This window comes from Cannabis sativa, chromosome 2, assembly GCF_029168945.1.
Source record: "Cannabis sativa cultivar Pink pepper isolate KNU-18-1 chromosome 2, ASM2916894v1, whole genome shotgun sequence".
NCBI lineage: Eukaryota > Viridiplantae > Streptophyta > Magnoliopsida > Rosales > Cannabaceae > Cannabis > Cannabis sativa.
In genome coordinates this window covers 60,042,844-60,062,037 of record NC_083602.1, presented here as the reverse complement: position 1 = coordinate 60,062,037, position 19,194 = coordinate 60,042,844, and the positions used below count along the sequence as shown (strand labels likewise).

The 19,194-nt window shown below is 34.4% G+C and overlaps 3 protein-coding genes across 4 annotated transcripts; 2 read left to right on the top strand and 1 right to left on the bottom strand.

The window, feature by feature from the left end:
* Positions 1–9,661: 9,661 nt before the first annotated feature.
* LOC115719192 (serine/threonine-protein kinase BSK5) lies at positions 9,662–13,383 on the top strand. Its single transcript, XM_030648137.2, has 10 exons — positions 9,662–10,152; positions 10,285–10,502; positions 10,609–10,744; positions 11,057–11,190; positions 11,299–11,404; positions 11,623–11,708; positions 11,975–12,163; positions 12,269–12,430; positions 12,626–12,739; positions 12,984–13,383. Exons 1-10 carry the CDS (start codon positions 10,065–10,067, stop codon positions 13,224–13,226), a joined length of 1,476 nt encoding a protein of 491 aa, XP_030503997.1. The 5' UTR covers positions 9,662–10,064; the 3' UTR covers positions 13,227–13,383.
* Positions 13,384–13,790: 407 nt separating this feature from the next.
* On the bottom strand, positions 13,791–16,591 carry LOC115719193 (mitochondrial import inner membrane translocase subunit TIM10). 2 transcript variants are annotated; one of them, XM_030648138.2, is made up of 6 exons: positions 16,447–16,591; positions 16,279–16,326; positions 15,773–15,825; positions 14,765–14,803; positions 14,539–14,608; positions 13,791–14,135 (listed from the first exon to the last, which is right to left on the bottom strand). In XM_030648138.2, exons 2-6 carry the CDS (start codon positions 16,318–16,320, stop codon positions 14,085–14,087), a joined length of 255 nt encoding a protein of 84 aa, XP_030503998.1. In that variant the 5' UTR covers positions 16,321–16,326; positions 16,447–16,591; the 3' UTR covers positions 13,791–14,084. The 2 variants fall into 2 exon arrangements, with proteins under 2 accessions (XP_030503998.1, XP_030503999.1); XM_030648139.2 differs by having other exon boundaries at positions 16,407–16,588.
* Positions 16,592–16,656: 65 nt separating this feature from the next.
* LOC115719072 (uncharacterized) lies at positions 16,657–19,006 on the top strand. Its single transcript, XM_030647975.2, has 4 exons — positions 16,657–16,916; positions 17,236–17,350; positions 18,139–18,215; positions 18,726–19,006. Exons 2-4 carry the CDS (start codon positions 17,250–17,252, stop codon positions 18,854–18,856), a joined length of 309 nt encoding a protein of 102 aa, XP_030503835.1. The 5' UTR covers positions 16,657–16,916; positions 17,236–17,249; the 3' UTR covers positions 18,857–19,006.
* Positions 19,007–19,194: the final 188 nt, after the last annotated feature.

Genomic DNA, 19,194 nt, shown 5'->3' with positions numbered 1-19,194 from the left:
GTGCCAAAGAACCACTATGGTTAGTACATTCAGATGTCTGGCCTCAGGGGTGACATCTCGACAACCACATGGTGGTCTCGAGGTGGGGCACTCACAAATCCCAATCTCGGGGTACCTTGAGATCGCTTAATTTTGGAGTATACCCCGAACCTCCAAATAGTCGGGCCAAAACAACCATGGTTCCAAGTGACAAAGTGGCCCAAAGCAACAATGACAATTACTGTTGGGTTTTATGCCCTAAATAAAACTCATTTCAATATAATCAGATTTACTTATTAATATAGATCAGAAATAACATTTAATGTTGCATGGTTCACATGATTTATTTCATGATTATATGTACATAATGTATAAATTCATCTGAAACCCTTTTCACATACTTGATCCTGTTTATTGTGCCGTCAACACATTGGAAAGTAAACATGACTATGTGAATAAAGTTTTCCTAGATTTATCAGACATAGGGTTTTACTGATATGATAATCTACAACAGAGTTTACTTGCATTTGGAGAAGTGCTATGTTCTTTCCAGAGCATTGGTTAAAGTAAAGCTCAGGTTGGATGCATGGAGTATGCATCGGAAGGGACCGATATTGAACTTTGACTTAGATTTATTAAACTTACCGTAATATCTATTCAAGTCAATATCGCCTAGTTGATCCTAGATCAAATGTTCTTAATCCTGTTATGATTAGGCTCAATCTTGAAAGGCTATTCGTGTTCTTTGATTTGTTAGTTAAGCCTACTTTTAGGTCAGGGTGATACGTACATTTTGGGAACACGGTAGTGCAATTGAGTGGGAGCGCTATCATAAACATGGAATCTATAGCTTCTATCTGGCGAATAGTAAGCAAAGGATGATCTCCTTCGAGCTTGACCAAACGAACATAAATGGTGGAGTACTCATTTCACATTAGCTGAAATATCATTTATACGGGGTCAAGTGTTTTAAGGAATAAATACATTGTAGGGTGTAACGGTAATTTAATCCCTTTACAAAGGTAGATCATTCATATAGAGGATCATTGATCACATTAGGATTATAACAATGGATAACTAATGATGTGTCTATATGGTGGAACATATAGAGCATTCTATATACTGAGAGTGCAATTCTAAGTTCTATGCGTGGATTCAACGAAGAATTAATAAGTTAGTGAGTTTTAGTGCTAAATTCTTGATCTACTTATTGGAAGCTCGGTTATATAGACCCATGGTCCCCCCACTAGTTGAGATAATATTGCTTGTAAGACTCATGTAATTGATTTTGATTAATCAATTATAATTCACGAATTAGACTATGTCTATTTGTGAAATTTTCACTAAGTAAGGGCGAAATTGTAAAGAAAGAGTTTATAGGGGCATATTTGTTAATTATGATACTTTGTATGGTTTAATTAATAAATATGATAAATGACAATATTATTTAATAATTATTTATAGTTATTAAATAGTTAGAATTGGCATTTAAATGGTTGAATTAGGAAATTGGCATTTTTGAGAAAATCAGATACAAAAGGTGTTAAAATTACAAAATTGCAAAGCCCAAGGCCCAATCCACTAATGCTTGGCCGGCCACCTATTGTAGGTTTTTAAATTGATTTTTTCATTATTTTAATGCCATATAATTCAAATCTAACCCTAGTGGAATGCTATAAATAGATAGTGAAGGCTTCAGGAAAATAACACTTTTCTTCTGACACTTTCTGATTCAGTAAAACTAAGCCTTCTCTCTCCCTATCTTTAGCTGCCACTTCTTCTTTCTTCTTCCATTGAAATTTCGAAATTTCTTAGTGTATGAGTAGTGCCCACGCACATCAAGTGATACCTCAATCATAGTGAGGAAGATCGTGAAGAAAGATCATCAGAGAAAGAGATCTAGGTTCAGATATTGATAATGCTCTGCTACAGAAAGGAATCAAGGGCTAGATATCTGAACGGAAGGAGTCATTATATTCCGCTGCACCCAATGTAAGGTTTCTTAAACTTTATATGTGTTTATTTCATCGTTTTAGAAAGTTCTTATTTAGGATGTTAATAAACATACTTGTGAGTAGATCTAAGATCCTGGTAAAATAATTTCCAACAATTACACACTTTAAAATTTTACTAAGTGTGTAAAGCAAAAATAATTCATGAAGTGTATATATGTAAGACCCCAATAAGTAGACAAGAGACCATCGTCACCAAACCATGAAGTCGTGTTACGATCGTCACGGAGCACCACACCCCAACCCCCCATGAGGTGGTCTCGAGGTGGTACACCCAGACCTCCCATGAGGTGGTCTCGGGGTGGTACACCCCGACCCCTACATGGTGGCTTCAGGGTAGTGCGCCCCTAAACCAATCTCGGTCCACTTCAAAAAAAAAAATGAATTGCTCGAGATGTACCCCAAGACCCATCTCTCGGGGTAACATCCCAACTCGGGGTGTACCCCGACACCCTAATCTTGAGGTAACAACCCCTATCTTAGGGTATTATCGTTTAATCCCTTGATTTGGGACGGTCAACCCCAATTGTCCATGGCCTATCTCGGGGTATAGCCCAAAGTTTTAAGCAGTCGAGGCGGACCCCCGAAGGATTTATCTCAGGGCATCTCATGGTAGCCACCTCGACCCCATGAATTGGTGTCACGACTTGAAGGGAAATAAAGGGTAACCCGAAATCTCAACCACTAACACACAATACATGGTCAACAATTTTTTTCAGGGTACATACTATCTTCATAAACACCTTTTTCTCAATTTTATGAGAATCAAAGCAAGAAAAGAGAGGGAAAGTCAAAATTATCCATGTTCTTGATATTCTTCCAGAGCTCAAGAACACTTGCAACCAAAAGTTTGAAAATTAGCCATTCCTGCATAAAATTTCATCAAACCAGAGCCAAAAAATACATTACCCATAGCCTATGCTACATAACCCAATCGTTAAACACTCACATTTTATCAAAAACTCAAAAATCCTAATGATTTAATGCCATTTTTGGCCATGAAAAAAACTACCAAGAAGAAGTGCTAAATACTTCATCAAATTTCAAATTTCAAGCGAGAAAATTGCAAGAGGAAGTATAGAGAACTTACCCACTATGAGGATGGGGATATCAAAGCTTCCAAGTATTATTATAATGCTACAAGTAATGTATTTATTTTTGTCTTTGTAAATATTTAGATTATTTCTTTTGTAAATAATTTATTTTCTTTGTAATTTAATGTTTCTTGTAAAAAAAGTTATCGTTGGGATATGTTGCGAAAATATGAAAAGTGGGATAATTATTTTTTGAGTTTGAAATATAATTCTAGTACAAGCATGGCATTCTCGACATCGTACCACTAAGTCATCAACAACTAAATTGAAGCGTGAGCTGCACAGGAAAGTTTTTACCGTATAGTCATACCGCTAAAAACTTGGGGCAAATGCTTACCTAAATTTTGACAATAGTGACTACCCCTAGCTCTCCACCACTTCCTCAAATGAGATTGATCACTGTTTATCACAAACAATCATCCCATGTCAGCAACTTGTTGCACCAGCAATAGCACAAAATAAACTATAATCCACATCTTCCACTTCCAATAAACTCCCATCTCGTGACATTCAGACCACTAAAACGGGTCGACCAGTCACCAAACCTACCCACTCAAAAGACTATGTGTGTCATGTGGCCTCCACTGAACATCCCATAGAACAATTCTTGTCTCACATCAAGCTTCATCCAACATTTAGGGCTGCTATCCTTGCAGCATACACACAAACTGAACCTCAAAATTATGCTGAGGCTTCACAATTTAAACATTGGCTTGAAGCAATGGACAATGAAACACAAGCCTTAGAAAAGAACAAAACTTGGATCATTACGAAGTTACCCCCTGACCACAAACCAATTGGTTGTAAATGGGTGTATAAAGTCAAATACAATCAAGATGGAGAAGTGGAAAGATTTAAAGCTCGTCTTGTGGCTAAAGGATACAACCAAAAACCAGGTGTTGATTTCTCTCAAACTTATGCACCTGTCGCAAAATTTAACACTCGAAAAGTGTTTCTGGCCTTAACTGCCATTAACAATTAGATCATATATCAAATTGATGTCAATAATGTATTCCTCCATGGGGATCTTCATTAGGAAGTCTACATGAAAATTCCCCTGGATATAATGCTCCCCCAAATACAGTTTACAAATTAAACAAAAGTATATACGGACTCAAACAAGCTTCGAGGCAATGGTATGCCAAGTTAAGACACCATCCATTTTTATGGCTATCCTCATCTATGTTGATGACACGATCATAGCTAGCAACAAAAAGCTATCCATCTCACAATTCACCCAAACTCTTGATGCCAAGTTCAAACTAAAAGACTTAGGCAAACTTCATTTTTTTTTTTTTGCCTTGAAATTGGTTGAACTTCACAGGGCATATCAATTTCACAACAACCTTTTACTTTACAACTACTCAAAGACACAGGATATCTGAGAGCCAAACCGGCTTCCACACCTATGGAACTAAATCTCAAACTTAGTAAAGACAAAGGAAACCTACTCCCAGACTCTTCTGTCTATCGAAGTTTGATTGGCAAACTCATCTACCTAACCATTGTTGGGTTTTATGCCCTAAATAAAACTCATTTCAATATAATCAGATTTACTTATTAATATAGATCAGAAATAACATTTAATGTTGCATGGTTCACATGAATTATTTCATGATTATATGTACATAATGTATGAATTCGTCTGAAACCCTTTTCACATACCTGATCCTGTTTATTGTGCTGTCAACACATTGAAAAGTAAACATGACTATGTGAATAAAGTTTTCCTAGATTTATCAGACATAGGGTTTTACTGATATGATAATCTACAACAGAGTTTACTTGCATTTGGAGAAGTGCTATGTTCTTTCCAGAGCATTGGTTAAAGTAAAGCTCAGGTTGGATGCATGGAGTATGCATCGGAAGGGACCGATATTGAACTTTGACTTAGATTTATTAAACTTACCGTAATATCTATTCAAGTCAATATCGCCTAGTTGATCCTAGATCAAATGATCTTAATCCTGTTATGATTAGGCTCAATCTCAAGAGGCTATTCGTGTTCTTTGATTTGTTAGTTAAGCCTACTTTTAGGTCAGGGTGATACGTACATTTTGGGAACACGGTAGTGCAATTGAGCGGGAGCGCTAACATAAACATGGAATCTATAGCTTCTATCTGGCGAATAGTAAGTAAGGGATGATATCCTTCGAGCTTGACCAAACGAAAATAAATGGTGGAGATCTCATTTCACATAAGCTGAAATATTATTTATACGGGGTTAAGTGTTTTAAGGATTAAATACATTGTAGGGTGTAACGGTAATTATAATCCCTTTACAATGTAGATCATTCATCTAGAGGATCATTGATCAAATTATGATTATAACAATGAATAACTAATGATGTGTCTATATGGTAGAACATATAGAGCATTCTATATACTGAGAGTGCAATTCTAAGTTCTATGCGTGGATTCAACGAAGAATTAATAAGTTAGTGAATTTTAGTAATAAATTCTTGATCTGCTTATTGGAAGCTCGGTTATATAGACCCATGGTCCCCGCACTAGTTGAGATAATATTGCTTGTAAGATTCATATAATTAGTTTTGATTAATCAATTATAATTCTCAAATTAGACTATGTCTATTTGTGAATTTTTCACTAAGTAAGGGCGAAATTGTAAACAAAGAGTTTTAGGGGCATATTTGTTAATTATGATACTTTGTATGGTTCAATTAATAAATATGATAAATGACAATATTATTTAATAATTATTTATAGTTATTAAATAGTTAGAATTGGCATTTAAATGGTTGAATTTGAAAATTGGCATTTTTGAGAAAATCAGATGCAGAAAAGATAAAACTGCAAAATTGCAAAAAGTGAGGCCCAAATCCACATGGCATGGCCGACCACTTTTGTAGGGAATTTAAACTGATATTTTCATTATTTTAATGCCAAATAATTCAAACCTAACCCTAGTGGAATGCTATAAATAGATAGTGAAGGCTTCAGGAAATTTACACTTAAATTTTCTATTTTTCCTTTAGAGAAAAACCTGAACCTTTCTCTCTCCCTATCTTTAGCCGCCACTTCTTCTTTCTCTTCCCTCTTAAATTTCGAAATTCTTAGTGTGAGAGTAGTGCCCACACACAGCAAGTGATACCTCAACCATAGTGAGGAAGATCGTGAAGAAAGACTTTCAGCAAGAAGGAGTTTCAGCACTAAAGAATCAGAGAAAGAGATCCAGGTTCAGATATTGATAATGCTCTGCTACAGAAAGGAATCAAGGGCTAGATATCTGAACGGAAGGAGTCATTTAATTCCGCTGCACCCAATGTAAGGTTTACTAAACTTTATATGTGTTTATTTCATCGTTTTAGAAAGTTCATATTTAGGGTGTTAATCAACATACTTGTGAGTAGATCTAAGATCCTGGTAAAATAATTTCCAACAACCATAACTAGACCCGACATCACATACGCTGTTAACCATCTCAGCCAATTCTTGTCATGTCCTCGGGTTCCACACATGCAGGCCACTAACAAGATACTTCAATATCTCAAACAAACCCCTGGGTAGGGTCTTTTTTTCCCATCTGATGCAGCACCCAATCTGCATGCTTTGTTGAAACTAGTCTGTGCAGGGATAATGTTCAGGTCTCATTCTTTATTGATGCAGACTGGGGCAGCTGTCAAGACACTCGTCGATCAATTCAGGTTACAGCATCTTCCTTAGCCAGTCACTTATATTTTGGAAATCCAAGAAACAAGAAATGGTTTTTCGTTCTTCGGCTGAAGCTGAATATCGCGCAATGGCTAATACTACTTCAAAACTGACATGGCTCCTTGCTCTTCTCAATGATTTTGGTGTCTCCCATAAACAACCAGCTAACCTATACTGTGACAATACCGCTACAATTCACATCAGTGAAAACCTCGTGTATCACGAAAGAACCAAGCACGTGGAAATCGACTGCCACTTTATTCGAGAGAAAATTCAGCAAGGCTCCATTCAACTTCTTCATGTCTCTTCTCAACAAAACTTGGCAGACATATTTACCAAACCATTACTACCAACTCCCTATTCCAACATTGTTTCCAAGATGGGTGTAATAAACATTTACACTCTATCTTGAGGGGGGCTGTTAGGATCAGTTAGTTAGTTACTCCAACTGTATTGGAGTCGGTTATTTCAGTTACACTATTTCATGCCAACTTGTTAATCTGTTGTTAGCCATTGTACTCGTGCCTATATAAGGCCTATTATTTTCAACTTCAAGTTAATAAGAAAACACTTTCTTTTTTCTCTATTTTTGCTCTGAGCTTCTCATAGTGGCCTATGTTTCTCGATATTATTTTCGGAGGTTGGTTTGACAGGGTTGCGAGCTTTTCTTGGCTTGGGTTTCGGTGATAGAGATTTTTGGTGGATTTAGGGTAGCTTTTCTTGGCCTGGGTTCATTGATAAAGCAAACGATTAATAATCGTTTTTTAGTTTTTTTTTAATAAGGAAACCAATTGTGAAGAACAAAGACAGTGTAGATGATTATGGTTATCAATTAGAATCTTTTATATTATTTTATTGTTTTAATTGATTCACCTAAAAACATGTAAAGATATTTAATTTTCATTCACTCTCAATTAATATCTACATGTAATGCTATATTATATATATATTATTTTTTTTTAAAAAAAAAAAGTACTGTCGTGTCATTACTTAAAACGAAAAATATAAATAAAAGTGAGCAGAAAGACTGTTTTTGTAGAGAGAAAAGTGAACAGAAGTACTTAGTTCTAACATTTGTTTAGGTAATTCTACAATACACCATTTTAAAAGGGATGTACTAATACACCCTTGACTTGTTTCGGGATCCAAAAAAAATTTAGTCTAATTTTTTTTCATATTCATGTACGTTATAGCTATTTAAGATAACCTACAAAATTTTGAGAAATTCTGAATAATTTACAATATAGAAAACAATGCTCAAACATTCTATTTTGCACGCGTATAAAATAAAATAGTTACGCGTACAACACACTGTTTGAACGTAACTTTTGGCGTGTTAAATTTTTTGAAATTGCTTAAAATTTTGCGGGATGTCTTAAATAACTATAACGTACACGACCATGAGAAAAAAATTTGACTAAAAAATTATTTCGGGTGCTAAAATAGACAAGGATGCATCAATGTATCCATTTTAAAACGGTGTATTGTAGAATTTTCCCATTTGTTATATCTTAAGAGGTATTCTTATTAAGCAGTATATAATTAAGGGCAAAACTTGATAAGATAAAAAATTGAGGAATAAAATTACTAATTATTTTATATAAAACTTATGGATGTGTATCCATTGTTATTTATTGATGATACATATAAGTCCTATAAGGACACAACTGGCATGAGACAAGACAACAATATGGTAGAGTTTGAATATTTGAATCTTGCCCTTTACAACTAAAATTTAAAATGGGGAACACATAACACAATAAGCACAAGGCTATCGGGCTACAAAAATGGCAAATGCCCACCAAAATTACAGAAAAAAGGACAACATTTCATTCCCACTTCTATTTTCCCTTCTCCAACTAATTATTGATCTATTTTCTGAAAATTGGTATTCCATTTTTCATTTTTCATTTTCTTGTTTTTATCATATTGGACAAATTTCCAGTCCCTATTAAAAGTAATTCATCTAGTACTAATACTATAATAAATATTAAATGATAAAAAAAGGGGCCAAGCAAGTAGTCAAAGTAGTTCATTCACAGTGGCCCCTTTGGTGTCTGGTTCCTCCAACAGTTGCTTAAGCAATGAGAATAGGTCATGCACGTGACAAACCACCCTTTTATAATATCTTATCCTTTCGTATTCCCCACTTCTGACTTCTATTACTAAAAACTATTAATCAACTTAAACTTTATTTAAGTTTATCATCCTCATCATATTAGAAAACATCTTTAAATAGATCCATAGAATCTATTTTATCTTTCTTTTCAATGTTAATTTTCCTTATCTGAATATGTCACAAAAGAAGAAAAGAAAAAGAAAAAAAACAACGACAATCAGTTTTATTCCATAAAAAATAAGTTTGATTTTTGGTGCTTTCATCAGAAGCAAACCAAAGAAAATTCATTATTAAGCGAATAATAATGTTCTGAGAAAAAAAAGGAAATGGGAAAGAAAATAAAAAACAAAACGATATTTTTGAAAAAAAAAAGAACGTTACAACAAAAAGAAAAAAGACTTTTTTAACTAATCGGATATTAAAATCAATTTGTTATAAAAACCTTTAATTAATGGAAGTTGTAATTTTATACCTAAACTAAACTGAAACTCACATATTTAACTGAATTTGACCTCATCTAATCTAAATCTAATATAAGACAGCGACTTCGTTTCGTTTCTTCAAGCGTGTTATTTACAGTTAAAATAACCTTAATTACTATTTTTTAAAAAATTAAAATATTTACGTGTGTGCACGCGCGTAGGGATACAAATCCCGAAAATGACAACGTGGCGTCTATAAAGAGTAGCGTGCAGTTCACGTGCGCAGGAGTCAATTAAATTTCAACTTAATTTAATTTACCTTGAAAGAAATCGAAAAACAAAAACAAAATTTAAATAAAGGAAAGAAGAGAAAGAGAGGAGAATGATGAGCTGGTAAAGAATGCTCAGGCAACTAAAACCCACCCTCGAAAGAAAAAAAACCAACCTTGGATCCAAAAAGTTCATTTTCAGTTTTTTTTTTATTATTTTATTTTTTATATTTTATAATTTTAGTTTAATTTTCTAAAATTTTCTCTTACTTTCTGGCTTCCCAACCAAAAAGCTAAGCAATGCCTCTGTATAGCTTATTATATTTAACTTCCTCGTAGCAGCTTCATTTTCCTACCCTATCTATCTCAAACCCTTACTTTCCCGGAAAGTGACTGGAGAGAACAACTGAGAAAAGGAAAGGGGGAAAGAGAAAGAGAAAGAGAAAGAGAGGCTTACCTGCATTTTGGTTTATCTGTCTTCTTGAGGTTTTAAGACAATGGGAGCTCGTTGCTCTAAGCTCTCTGTATGCTTCTTCCCTTGTCAAATTAAATTCAAATCACATCTCAACGACACGTTTGATACGGGTGAGTGTTTAAATATTTATATATGTATTATTAAGGTTGTTTTTCTGTCACTTTCTCGGGAAATTTCTACTTTTTCTAATTATTCTGGGTGCATTTAATGAAGATTCTGCTTTTTGTGTGTGGATATTATAGAGAGTGGAAGCAAGAACGATGACTTGTTGCCTGGGTTCTGCGAGTTTAGCTTCGACCAGCTCAGAACTGCAACTTCGGGATTTTCGTCGGAAAACATCGTCTCCGAGCACGGAGAGAAGGCTCCCAATGTTGTTTACAAAGGCAAGGTTGAGGATGACTTTTTTATTGCTGTGAAGCGTTTCAATAGGTCGGCTTGGCCCGATGCTCGCCAATTTATGGTTCGTGTTCTATTAACTTTGATTCTTATGGAGAAAGAATGTCCGTTTTTTGATGATTGTTTGGCTAGTTTTGTTGATCCATCGTGTTTGTTTTCGGTGTTTTCAGGAGGAAGCTAGGGCGGTGGGGCAGCTGCGCAGTGAGCGCTTGGCAAATTTGATCGGGTGTTGCTGTGAAGGCGATGAGAGACTCCTTGTTGCCGAGTTCATGCCTAATGAGACTCTTTCTAAGCATCTTTTCCATTGTAAGGTGTCTCCTCCTTTTGTCTTTTGTCTTTTTCTTCTTCTTTCTCTCCGCCTTCGAGTTGATCTTGCATTCAAATTTGATGGTGCAAGGTATTTGTTGATGGGAGAACATATCAAATTTAAAAATATAGTCGATTGGTATATAATTTAAGATTTTTCTGCTCTAATCAAATTATGCCTGCTCCCTTAGGAATTTTGTATAGGATCTACAAAAAGGGAAATGAATGGCTGTTTTTCTCTTTATTTGAAGGTTTTATTTATGCATCAGAGGCATATCATTGATTTTAAAGTTTATCTATTTTGAATTATAGGGGATGCTCAGCCTATGAAATGGGCAATGAGAGTACGGGTGGCTTTGTATCTTGCACAGGCCTTAGAATATTGCAGCAGCAAAGGACGAGCACTATATCATGATCTTAATGCTTATAGAGTCTTGTTTGATCAGGTACTCTTCCCATTTTGATTATATCATGGTTTCTCTGCTCGGAATTGTGTTGTGGCTATGCTTGTCTTTGGTAAGCTATTCCTATTTCTAAAACCCTGAACTTGACAGGATTGTAATCCAAGACTCTCCTGCTTTGGTCTTATGAAGAATAGCAGAGATGGCAAGAGCTATAGTACCAACCTTGCTTTCACCCCTCCTGAATACTTGAGGACAGGTAGCAATCATACTCACGGAAAGGAATCTATAACCTTATAATTTAACTTAAGTTTACTTATGCGGATTTCTGTGGTTCGTAATTGATATTGTACAGTTTGGACAACCAGAACAATGACTTTCCAACCACATTTATAAATTTTTCACAGAATCTTTCAATATCTTGCACAGAATTGCTCAAATGGGAGTAATAATTAGTTATTGTTTTTCCCCTGGCAGGAAGAGTGACTTCAGAAAGTGTGGTTTACAGCTTTGGAACTCTGCTACTTGATTTGCTAAGTGGAAAACACATTCCTCCCAGCCATGTAAGCTTTTTTTACTTTACAAAGCTATATTTAAGAAGGATGGTGACACATTAACATCCAGATAAATTTTTTGACCTACCATAGCAAGTTATATCTTTTAAGTGCTGCTGCTATTATGTCTACTACAAAGAATTTAGTGAGATAAATTTCTGGGAAAAAAAATGTTTCCTACTTGGATTTTGGTTATGATGCAAATTATGGTCATATGATCAAAATAATTTTAAGCTAATGAGATATATCTAATTTCTTAATTTCCTTCCTTACAGGCACTTGACTTAATACGTGGTAAAAATATTTCTATGCTGATGGATTCATGCTTAGAAGGTCACTTTTCAAATGATGATGGAACTGAAGTAGTGCGGTTAGCTACACGGTGTTTGCAATATGAGCCTCGTGACAGGCCAAATGCCAAGTCTCTTGTGGTTGCTCTCACTCCTCTTCAAAAAGAAACGGAGGTATGCTCAATTTCTTTTCCTGAAAGTGATTTGCTTGCTTTGTTTACAAGAGAAACTCTACTGGTGCACCAAGTTATGCTGTCTAATTCCTTTTATACATAGCAGGTTCTATCACATATTTTGATGGGTATTCCTCATCGAGATGCACCTCCAAAGGAGCTCCCATTGTCACCACTTGGTGAAGCTTGTTCAAGATTAGATCTTACAGCCATACATGAAATATTGGAGAAGGTTGGATACAAAGACGATGAAGGAATTGCCAATGAGGTTAGCTTTGTTCAGATTTTACTACCTGTAGAACAATGTATACTCCAAGTGACCAGGGAAATCTTAATTATAAGATCCAATAAACCTGAGCTGACATAATCCTTAATGGCATTAAAATTAGAATTGAACATATAAGTTTAAAAGTAATCATTCCATTTTTTAATCAGTTATATGTGATTTCCTTTGTTTTTGCAGCTTTCATTCCAAATGTGGACAAATCAAATACAAGAGACACTAAATGCTAAGAAACGTGGAGATTCAGCATTTCGATCTAAGGACTATGCGACTGCAATAGATTCTTACACAAAGGTAAGTTATTGTTTTGGTGTAACAAGCATTGCGTCCCTTCTCAAATGTGGCATTGGAAGATTTTAAGTTTTATATCATTCAAGTTTCAACAGAAAAGAAAGTATAATTATACTTTATTTTATGGAATATTTGACAAAACTCACCACAACATATACATGCATAGAAGCATTGATACCTTATGATATAAAATGTGGGTCCCGTAAATTATGGATCACTAAGGGTGAACTGTTGTGTTTTTATGCAGTTCATTGATGGTGGGACAATGATTTCTCCGACGGCCTTTGCTAGGCGTTGCTTGTGTTACTTGATGAATGACATGTCACAAGAAGCTCTGGGAGATGCTATGCAAGCACAAGTAATAAATCCAGAATGGCCGACTGCCTTCTATCTTCAGGCTGCGGCCTTGAAGAGCCTGGGAATGGAAAATGATGCAGAAGAAACTCTGAAGGATGGTACAGGCTTGGAAGCCAGAAGAAATAGAGACTAAAAGTGTATAGTTTTTTTCTTTTTTTCCTTTCTTAAACTTGTATGTAGCTTTTGTTCATTCTCTCCTTGAATTTGGAGATTCAAATGTAACTACGGTTATGTTGGCCTTGGTGTAGTTTTCATTTGATTTAAGAAGCTTCTCTACTTTGTCGATGCAATCGTGTTATATCCTTTAATTTCCACGCGCTTAATTCTCGAATATTGACGCTCATCAGATTTTCCCAGAATTATCATATGATCTAAAACGTAGAACTTTAAAACCGATCAAGCCTTACATCTCTCGTATATTTTATTTTTTATGGTCGGTGAGTATTATAATTCATCATCGAATCAGGCCAAGATCCATTCACGATTTTCAACACTAAATTTAATCATTCAAGATGAGAACTGCAATAATACAATATCAGATCTTATACACGAGTAATTTATAGAATTGATAAATATAAGAATTTGACCTAGGTTTAAGGAAGTTCGAAGCACTAAATTTAGCGTAGCTTCAGTTCGGTTTTGGACCCAACATAAGAATGAATTAAGAGCCCCTGATAATGTAAAACTTTTCAATCAATTCTAATCAAAATAATTCAATTATATTATTAAAGTAACAAACTAGAATAGAAACTGCCACCAATTCTTCTCAAATCATCTGAGCAATGTTTATGGCTAAAGTGGTGATTTATGGAAGGAAAATTCTTCATAATAAATGATAAGCTGTAAAATGGCAGCAAAAGTTAAAAACTGCCACCAGTTCTTATACATTAAAATAAATAAACCACTACAGTGAGCAATCACAATTTTCACTGTCATCAGGCACCAACTCAAGGCTTGTATCTACGAACAAAAATCAGAGTAGACAAGTTTTTCACATTCCCGGTCGACCTGAACCAAGCAGCTGGCCAACTAAATTAGTCACCTGAGGAAGAAAAAAGGATTGTTCTGATCAAAATTCATTATAATTTGCCCTTCATTACCCTAAAAAAGGTCAATCAAAGCGCTAACATGATCTAAATAGATGAACCCAGCAAACTTTAAAAGGGGGCTTCTCGAGAATGGTACAAAAAAAAGGAAAGCAGGGAACATCAAACATACTTGGAGAAAAAAAAAAGTTATCACTTCTAAGCTTTAGAAGGGGAAGTCCAGGAATTAGGTCAAAAGATCTTGCAGAACTCGAGAGATAATTATAACAACAAAATAAAATGAAAGAAAATAACCAAACAAAACAATGAGGTGTATAGCAAAGGAGATGTTTCGCAATGACTGTTTTTCTAATTCTGACTTTCAAATATTACAGTACTAAGAGCATACACAATACTTACATGCCAATATTTTGAGACACAACGATCAATGCAACTGTTTTCACCCATATTTAGCTCTGATTCCTTGTACCTAAAACCATGAAGAAATGTATCACGAACACCTTTCAGTTCAAAATCACAGTATAGTGAAGAATTCTTTTTATGGGCTTATATAAAAGAAGTATTGAAAACAACAACAACAACAACAATAATAAGTAAAACAAATACGATAGAAAGTTTCACCTACTTTTTCTCGACACATTTGTTAAAACACGTGTGTGTAAGCCTGAAAGCAGAAGAAATATAAATGAATAATTGATAGTATGTCAGGAACTTTGTAATTACTGAAGCAATTAAATTTGTGTATGTGGCAAACAAAGCAGCACATTTCTTTTTATAAGTAAAATAAAGCAACAATCTACTACAAATAATTAATTTATCAAAAACAGTCAGAAAATGCATATGTTGAACCGGAAATTTTAAGAGTTCAAAATAATTTTGGACTAAAAAGAAAATTAGTGATTAGACCTTAAATAGGAAACTGAGGCAAGCATGTGTAGAATGGAGTAACAAGGATTTGAAAAAGGAAATTATGCATAAAGACGTTAAATATTCCACACTGAAAACTTAATTGACAATTTGCCTTAAGTTCTTTCATTACAATGAGGGGGCCAGAACCAGCTCTCAAAGGCACCAAGCCCTACAGATAGTCTCAATCTCAGGTGACCAAAAAAATAAAATAGTAGTGCAAAAGGGTGCAACATTCACCCAGCTTAGTATGACTGCACCCAAACATACCATGCCACTTAAAATTGGGAATCAAACTGCAAAACCATCAAATTTATGATACCCCAAAACATACCATCCCACTCAAAATTGAGTAAACTGCAAAAACATCAAATTTATGATACCAAACATACCATCCCACTAAAAATTGGGAATCAAAATGCTAAACCATCAAATTTATGACACCAGAGGCAAGTAAAATATCATTGCTTCAGAGCAGTGGTGTAAACATGGAAGTCAATTAGCTAGCTGACGCAATTTAAGGCCCGGAACAAAAGTTTGAAAGGAAAAGCTATAGGCTTACCATCCTTATAAAAGGTTATAAGTATATAATTTTCAAAGCACACACAGTCAACGAAATAAAAACGTACTATCAATTGTTAACCAAATAAGAAAAAGGTTTGTGTTCCCCCATTATGATAATATAATAATTGTGCTGGTGAGGCTTGCAATGCAAAAAGAAACTTACTTGTTAAATAACTCCACTCTGTATTCCATTTCTTTCTCTGCCATACTAAAGATCTGTAAATATACCCATGCAATAACTAAAATTAACATTTATCAAACAAGAAAGAATGAGAAAATAATAACTTAAAATTGAGGTAACAATTTAAGTAACACTCACAAGTTTTGTAAAAATAACTTTTATGAAAATTTTTATTAGCAAAAAGAAATAACCATGAATTACACTGTCCTTCATGTCCGACCATAAACAACTATTATGGTTACAAAACGACCATAGATTTACACTGTGTGACTGTGAGTAAATTAAGCGAGGTTATTTTGTAAATTTTAATATTTGAAATGGTTATTTTGGCAAATTTCTCCCTCCATACCACCACTTAAATTTCATTACCCAAAAAATTTAGACCCAACTTCAGTAAACTTCGATATTCAACTCAAGACTTGCTTAAATTCCTTTTCCTAGTCAGTAGCAGTATAAATTAAGAAAGACCAATTGGAAAAGTGAATTACCTGTTCCTTTTCCAATGAAGACGCAGTATCGTTGGAAGCCATTGGAACCTGTAAATAACCCAAACAATTAAATCATCAGCCCTTTCAAAATAATACCTAATTGGATCAATTACAACCAACAATCTTACAAAATGGTGAAATTGGGGTTTGCACAAGTACTCGAACTACCTAAGGGTTTTAGAAGAAAATCCAATACAGAGTTAAAATCCCTCTTGCTCGTTTACTCCTCGAGATCCAGTAATTGTGTTGTTAGCCCAAAAGAAAAAGAATAAAAACCCTAGCTTTATTAATCCAACAGCTATATATAGTCGAGTTAGGGTTTAAAGAAGTAAGTCTTGGGTGTATATAAGGTAGACGGAAATTTGGTGAAAGCATTGACAAATGTCGAAAATTTAGTAAGGGTTTTACAGATATCCAATAATATAATGCCACGTGGAAATTAAACAGCATTTGATTGGTTAATAAATTGGGATAAAACTGTAATTTCGTAAACATTCCTTATTTTCCTTCTTTTTTTTTTTTGACAAAAATTTCGTAACATCTTCTTCAAACTCAGAAAGTATTAGCAAATTCCTCTTTGGCGCTCTCTTCCTGTTCCTCCTCTCGTTCTAAAGATTCAAAGAACCCCGGCGATACTGGTAAACTCCCTCTCTCTCTCGCTCTGTTTCTCGATATATGTTTCAAAAAGAGTATGAGTTAGTATATGTTTATAAGGTTGAAGTTTTTCGTGTTAAATCTTTTGAATGTTAGAGAAGTAATTGGACTGAAATTTTTATGATGCTGTTGAAATTTCTTGAGGGTTTTTTTTTTTTTGTCCTTTTATTTTATTCTTTTAGAATAGATGAAAGTGATTTTAAACTGTTGTTGGTGTGGCCATAAATATAGTGGAATTTGTATGTTGAGTATGTTTATTGTGGAAATCTTTGTTTTGGGTTTTTATGAATAATAACTTCGCAGAATTTTCTGGAGTTATGGAACACGGGTCGTTTTCAGATCTTAGTAAATCATCATTTTCTTTGACGGATGAGGATCATACATTGGCAAACTCAATTAGGTTCACTTTGAATCAGGAGTAAGTGCTCTTTTATGTATTGTAACATTTATATAATAATTTTTTGTACGACTTTTTTTTTTCAAATTTAATTCATTTAAAATATGGCATAATTGTCAAAGCATTTAATCGTATTAGAACTTGGCAGGGGAGACCTATGTATGATTTCAAGGATAATCTTAGGAGCAACATCGTCAGATAATATGTTGTCCCCAAAATCCATAGGTTGAGATGATATGTGTTGGATTATGTTCTGTTATGATTATGTGAGAAAAAACAAAGGAGAAGGATCGAAAGTCATAAAAGAAAACAAGCTGAGAGTTTGACCCTTTATGAGCAAGTCAGGAAGGATTAGGAACTGTGTTTCCTTGTTTTTGGATATGCCACTATTTCAATGTTGAGATTGTTCCATGAGTTTTTGACTTCTTAACCCTCCTTAATTTTGTGAAACCAACATTGTTATTTAGCATTTTAGGTGACACCTTAGGAGTGTTTGGCGGTTTTCAGTATTATTATTAAAACGGATACTTTATGGTGTTAGGTAATATTGGTGGTACTTGACAATACTCTTGTGAAATTGATGACAATCGGAACTTTCAAGTCAATTTTTGAACTACTCATAAAATTACTTCACTATATCAGTAGTAAAGAGTTTGTCTAGTGTTTTCCTTGTTGCTTTGACAAGAGGGGTTAGAGTGATTTTGTTCTTAATTAACTTAATCTTTTGTTATTCGAATTCGATAATGCTTCATGTAATGTGAGTATGGTGTTCAATAAGATGCTAAACCAGCTGATTTCTTATGTTGCAGTCCAAGAGTAACATTCTGTGGATACAGCATTCCCCATCCTTCAGACAATCGTGTTAACATTAGAATTCAGACAACAGGTACACCCAATCTTCTTTAATGGAGATCATGACAATACATTGCTGTGCTGTGCTTATTAATCTGTCTTTTTAAATTCTTCCATAGATGTGACATTATTGGCTCTGATTATGTTTTAAATTTCTTCTGTAACCACTTACCAATAAAGCGAGTGGCAGTACTTCAATAATGTGATCTTCATGAACCTAGTCCCATTTTCCAACCTCTCAGTCTTGGTTTATCTATATTTTAACTAGGGTCAAACTAAAACATTTTTTAATGCCTAAACCAACAGAACATTAATATAGAGTATGCAAGTATATTTTCTATGTTGCTTTTATGACATTTCTAGCATTAGATTATAGCTGTAGACCTATTATGATTTGCCTTCTAGAATAAAGGCCGCATTTTTTTAAACAAAGTAAGCAGCTGGTATTATGTTGCTCATGTTTTCCGTTCCTGTCAATTAGTTACTCTTAATAAGAGTATTATATTTAGTCACCTTTTAATTTTGTTTATTGCACAAATTTCAGGTGAGCCGGCAACAGATATAATGAAAGATGCATGCCAGGATCTAATGTTGGTATGCAAGCATGTCAGGGAAACTTTTGATCAAGCTGTTGTTGATTTCAAAAAGAGCAACAATGACATGGATGTCAACTAGTTTTGAACTCAATTAAGTTGCTAAGTTGTGCACACTTACGTTAATTTTGATGGTAAATGTAATTGAAGACAGTTGAACAACACAACATGTTTACTTATTTATTAATAATTATTGTTATAAAAAAAAGCAATGATTTCTGATCGTTTGCTTATATAATATGGCCTAAGATTTTGATGATACTAGTGGTACTGATCTAAACTTGGGCAAAGTTGCTTGTCGTATTCAAAGGGGTTTATTTTGGGATACTAGTGTAGTGATTGCTATTTAACTTGTTGAATTGAATCAAAGATAGATAAGGCAACTGGATATCATATCACATTATATTTTTCAGTCTTTAT

What these genes read in the sequence shown, in the direction of transcription:
- LOC115719192 (XM_030648137.2), top strand. Translation starts at nt 10,065, where the DNA reads ATGGGAGCTCGTTGCTCTAAGCTCTCTGTATGCTTCTTCCCTTGTCAA. An exon ending in CCGATGCTCGCCAATTTATG is followed by an intron (nt 10,503 to 10,608) that starts GTTCGTGTTCTA and finishes CGGTGTTTTCAG; the next exon opens with GAGGAAGCTAGGGCGGTGGG. An exon ending in TTCTAAGCATCTTTTCCATT is followed by an intron (nt 10,745 to 11,056) that starts GTAAGGTGTCTC and finishes TTTGAATTATAG; the next exon opens with GGGATGCTCAGCCTATGAAA.
- LOC115719193 (XM_030648138.2), bottom strand. Translation starts at nt 16,320, where the DNA reads ATGGCTTCCAACGATACTGCGTCTTCATTGGAAAAGGAACAG. An exon ending in AACAAATGTGTCGAGAAAAA is followed by an intron (nt 14,609 to 14,764) that starts GTAGGTGAAACT and finishes TCATGGTTTTAG; the next exon opens with GTACAAGGAATCAGAGCTAA. An exon ending in GTGTCTCAAAATATTGGCAT is followed by an intron (nt 14,136 to 14,538) that starts GTAAGTATTGTG and finishes TTTCTTCCTCAG; the next exon opens with GTGACTAATTTAGTTGGCCA.
- LOC115719072 (XM_030647975.2), top strand. Translation starts at nt 17,250, where the DNA reads ATGGAACACGGGTCGTTTTCAGATCTTAGTAAATCATCATTTTCTTTG. An exon ending in AGGTTCACTTTGAATCAGGA is followed by an intron (nt 17,351 to 18,138) that starts GTAAGTGCTCTT and finishes CTTATGTTGCAG; the next exon opens with TCCAAGAGTAACATTCTGTG. An exon ending in CATTAGAATTCAGACAACAG is followed by an intron (nt 18,216 to 18,725) that starts GTACACCCAATC and finishes CACAAATTTCAG; the next exon opens with GTGAGCCGGCAACAGATATA.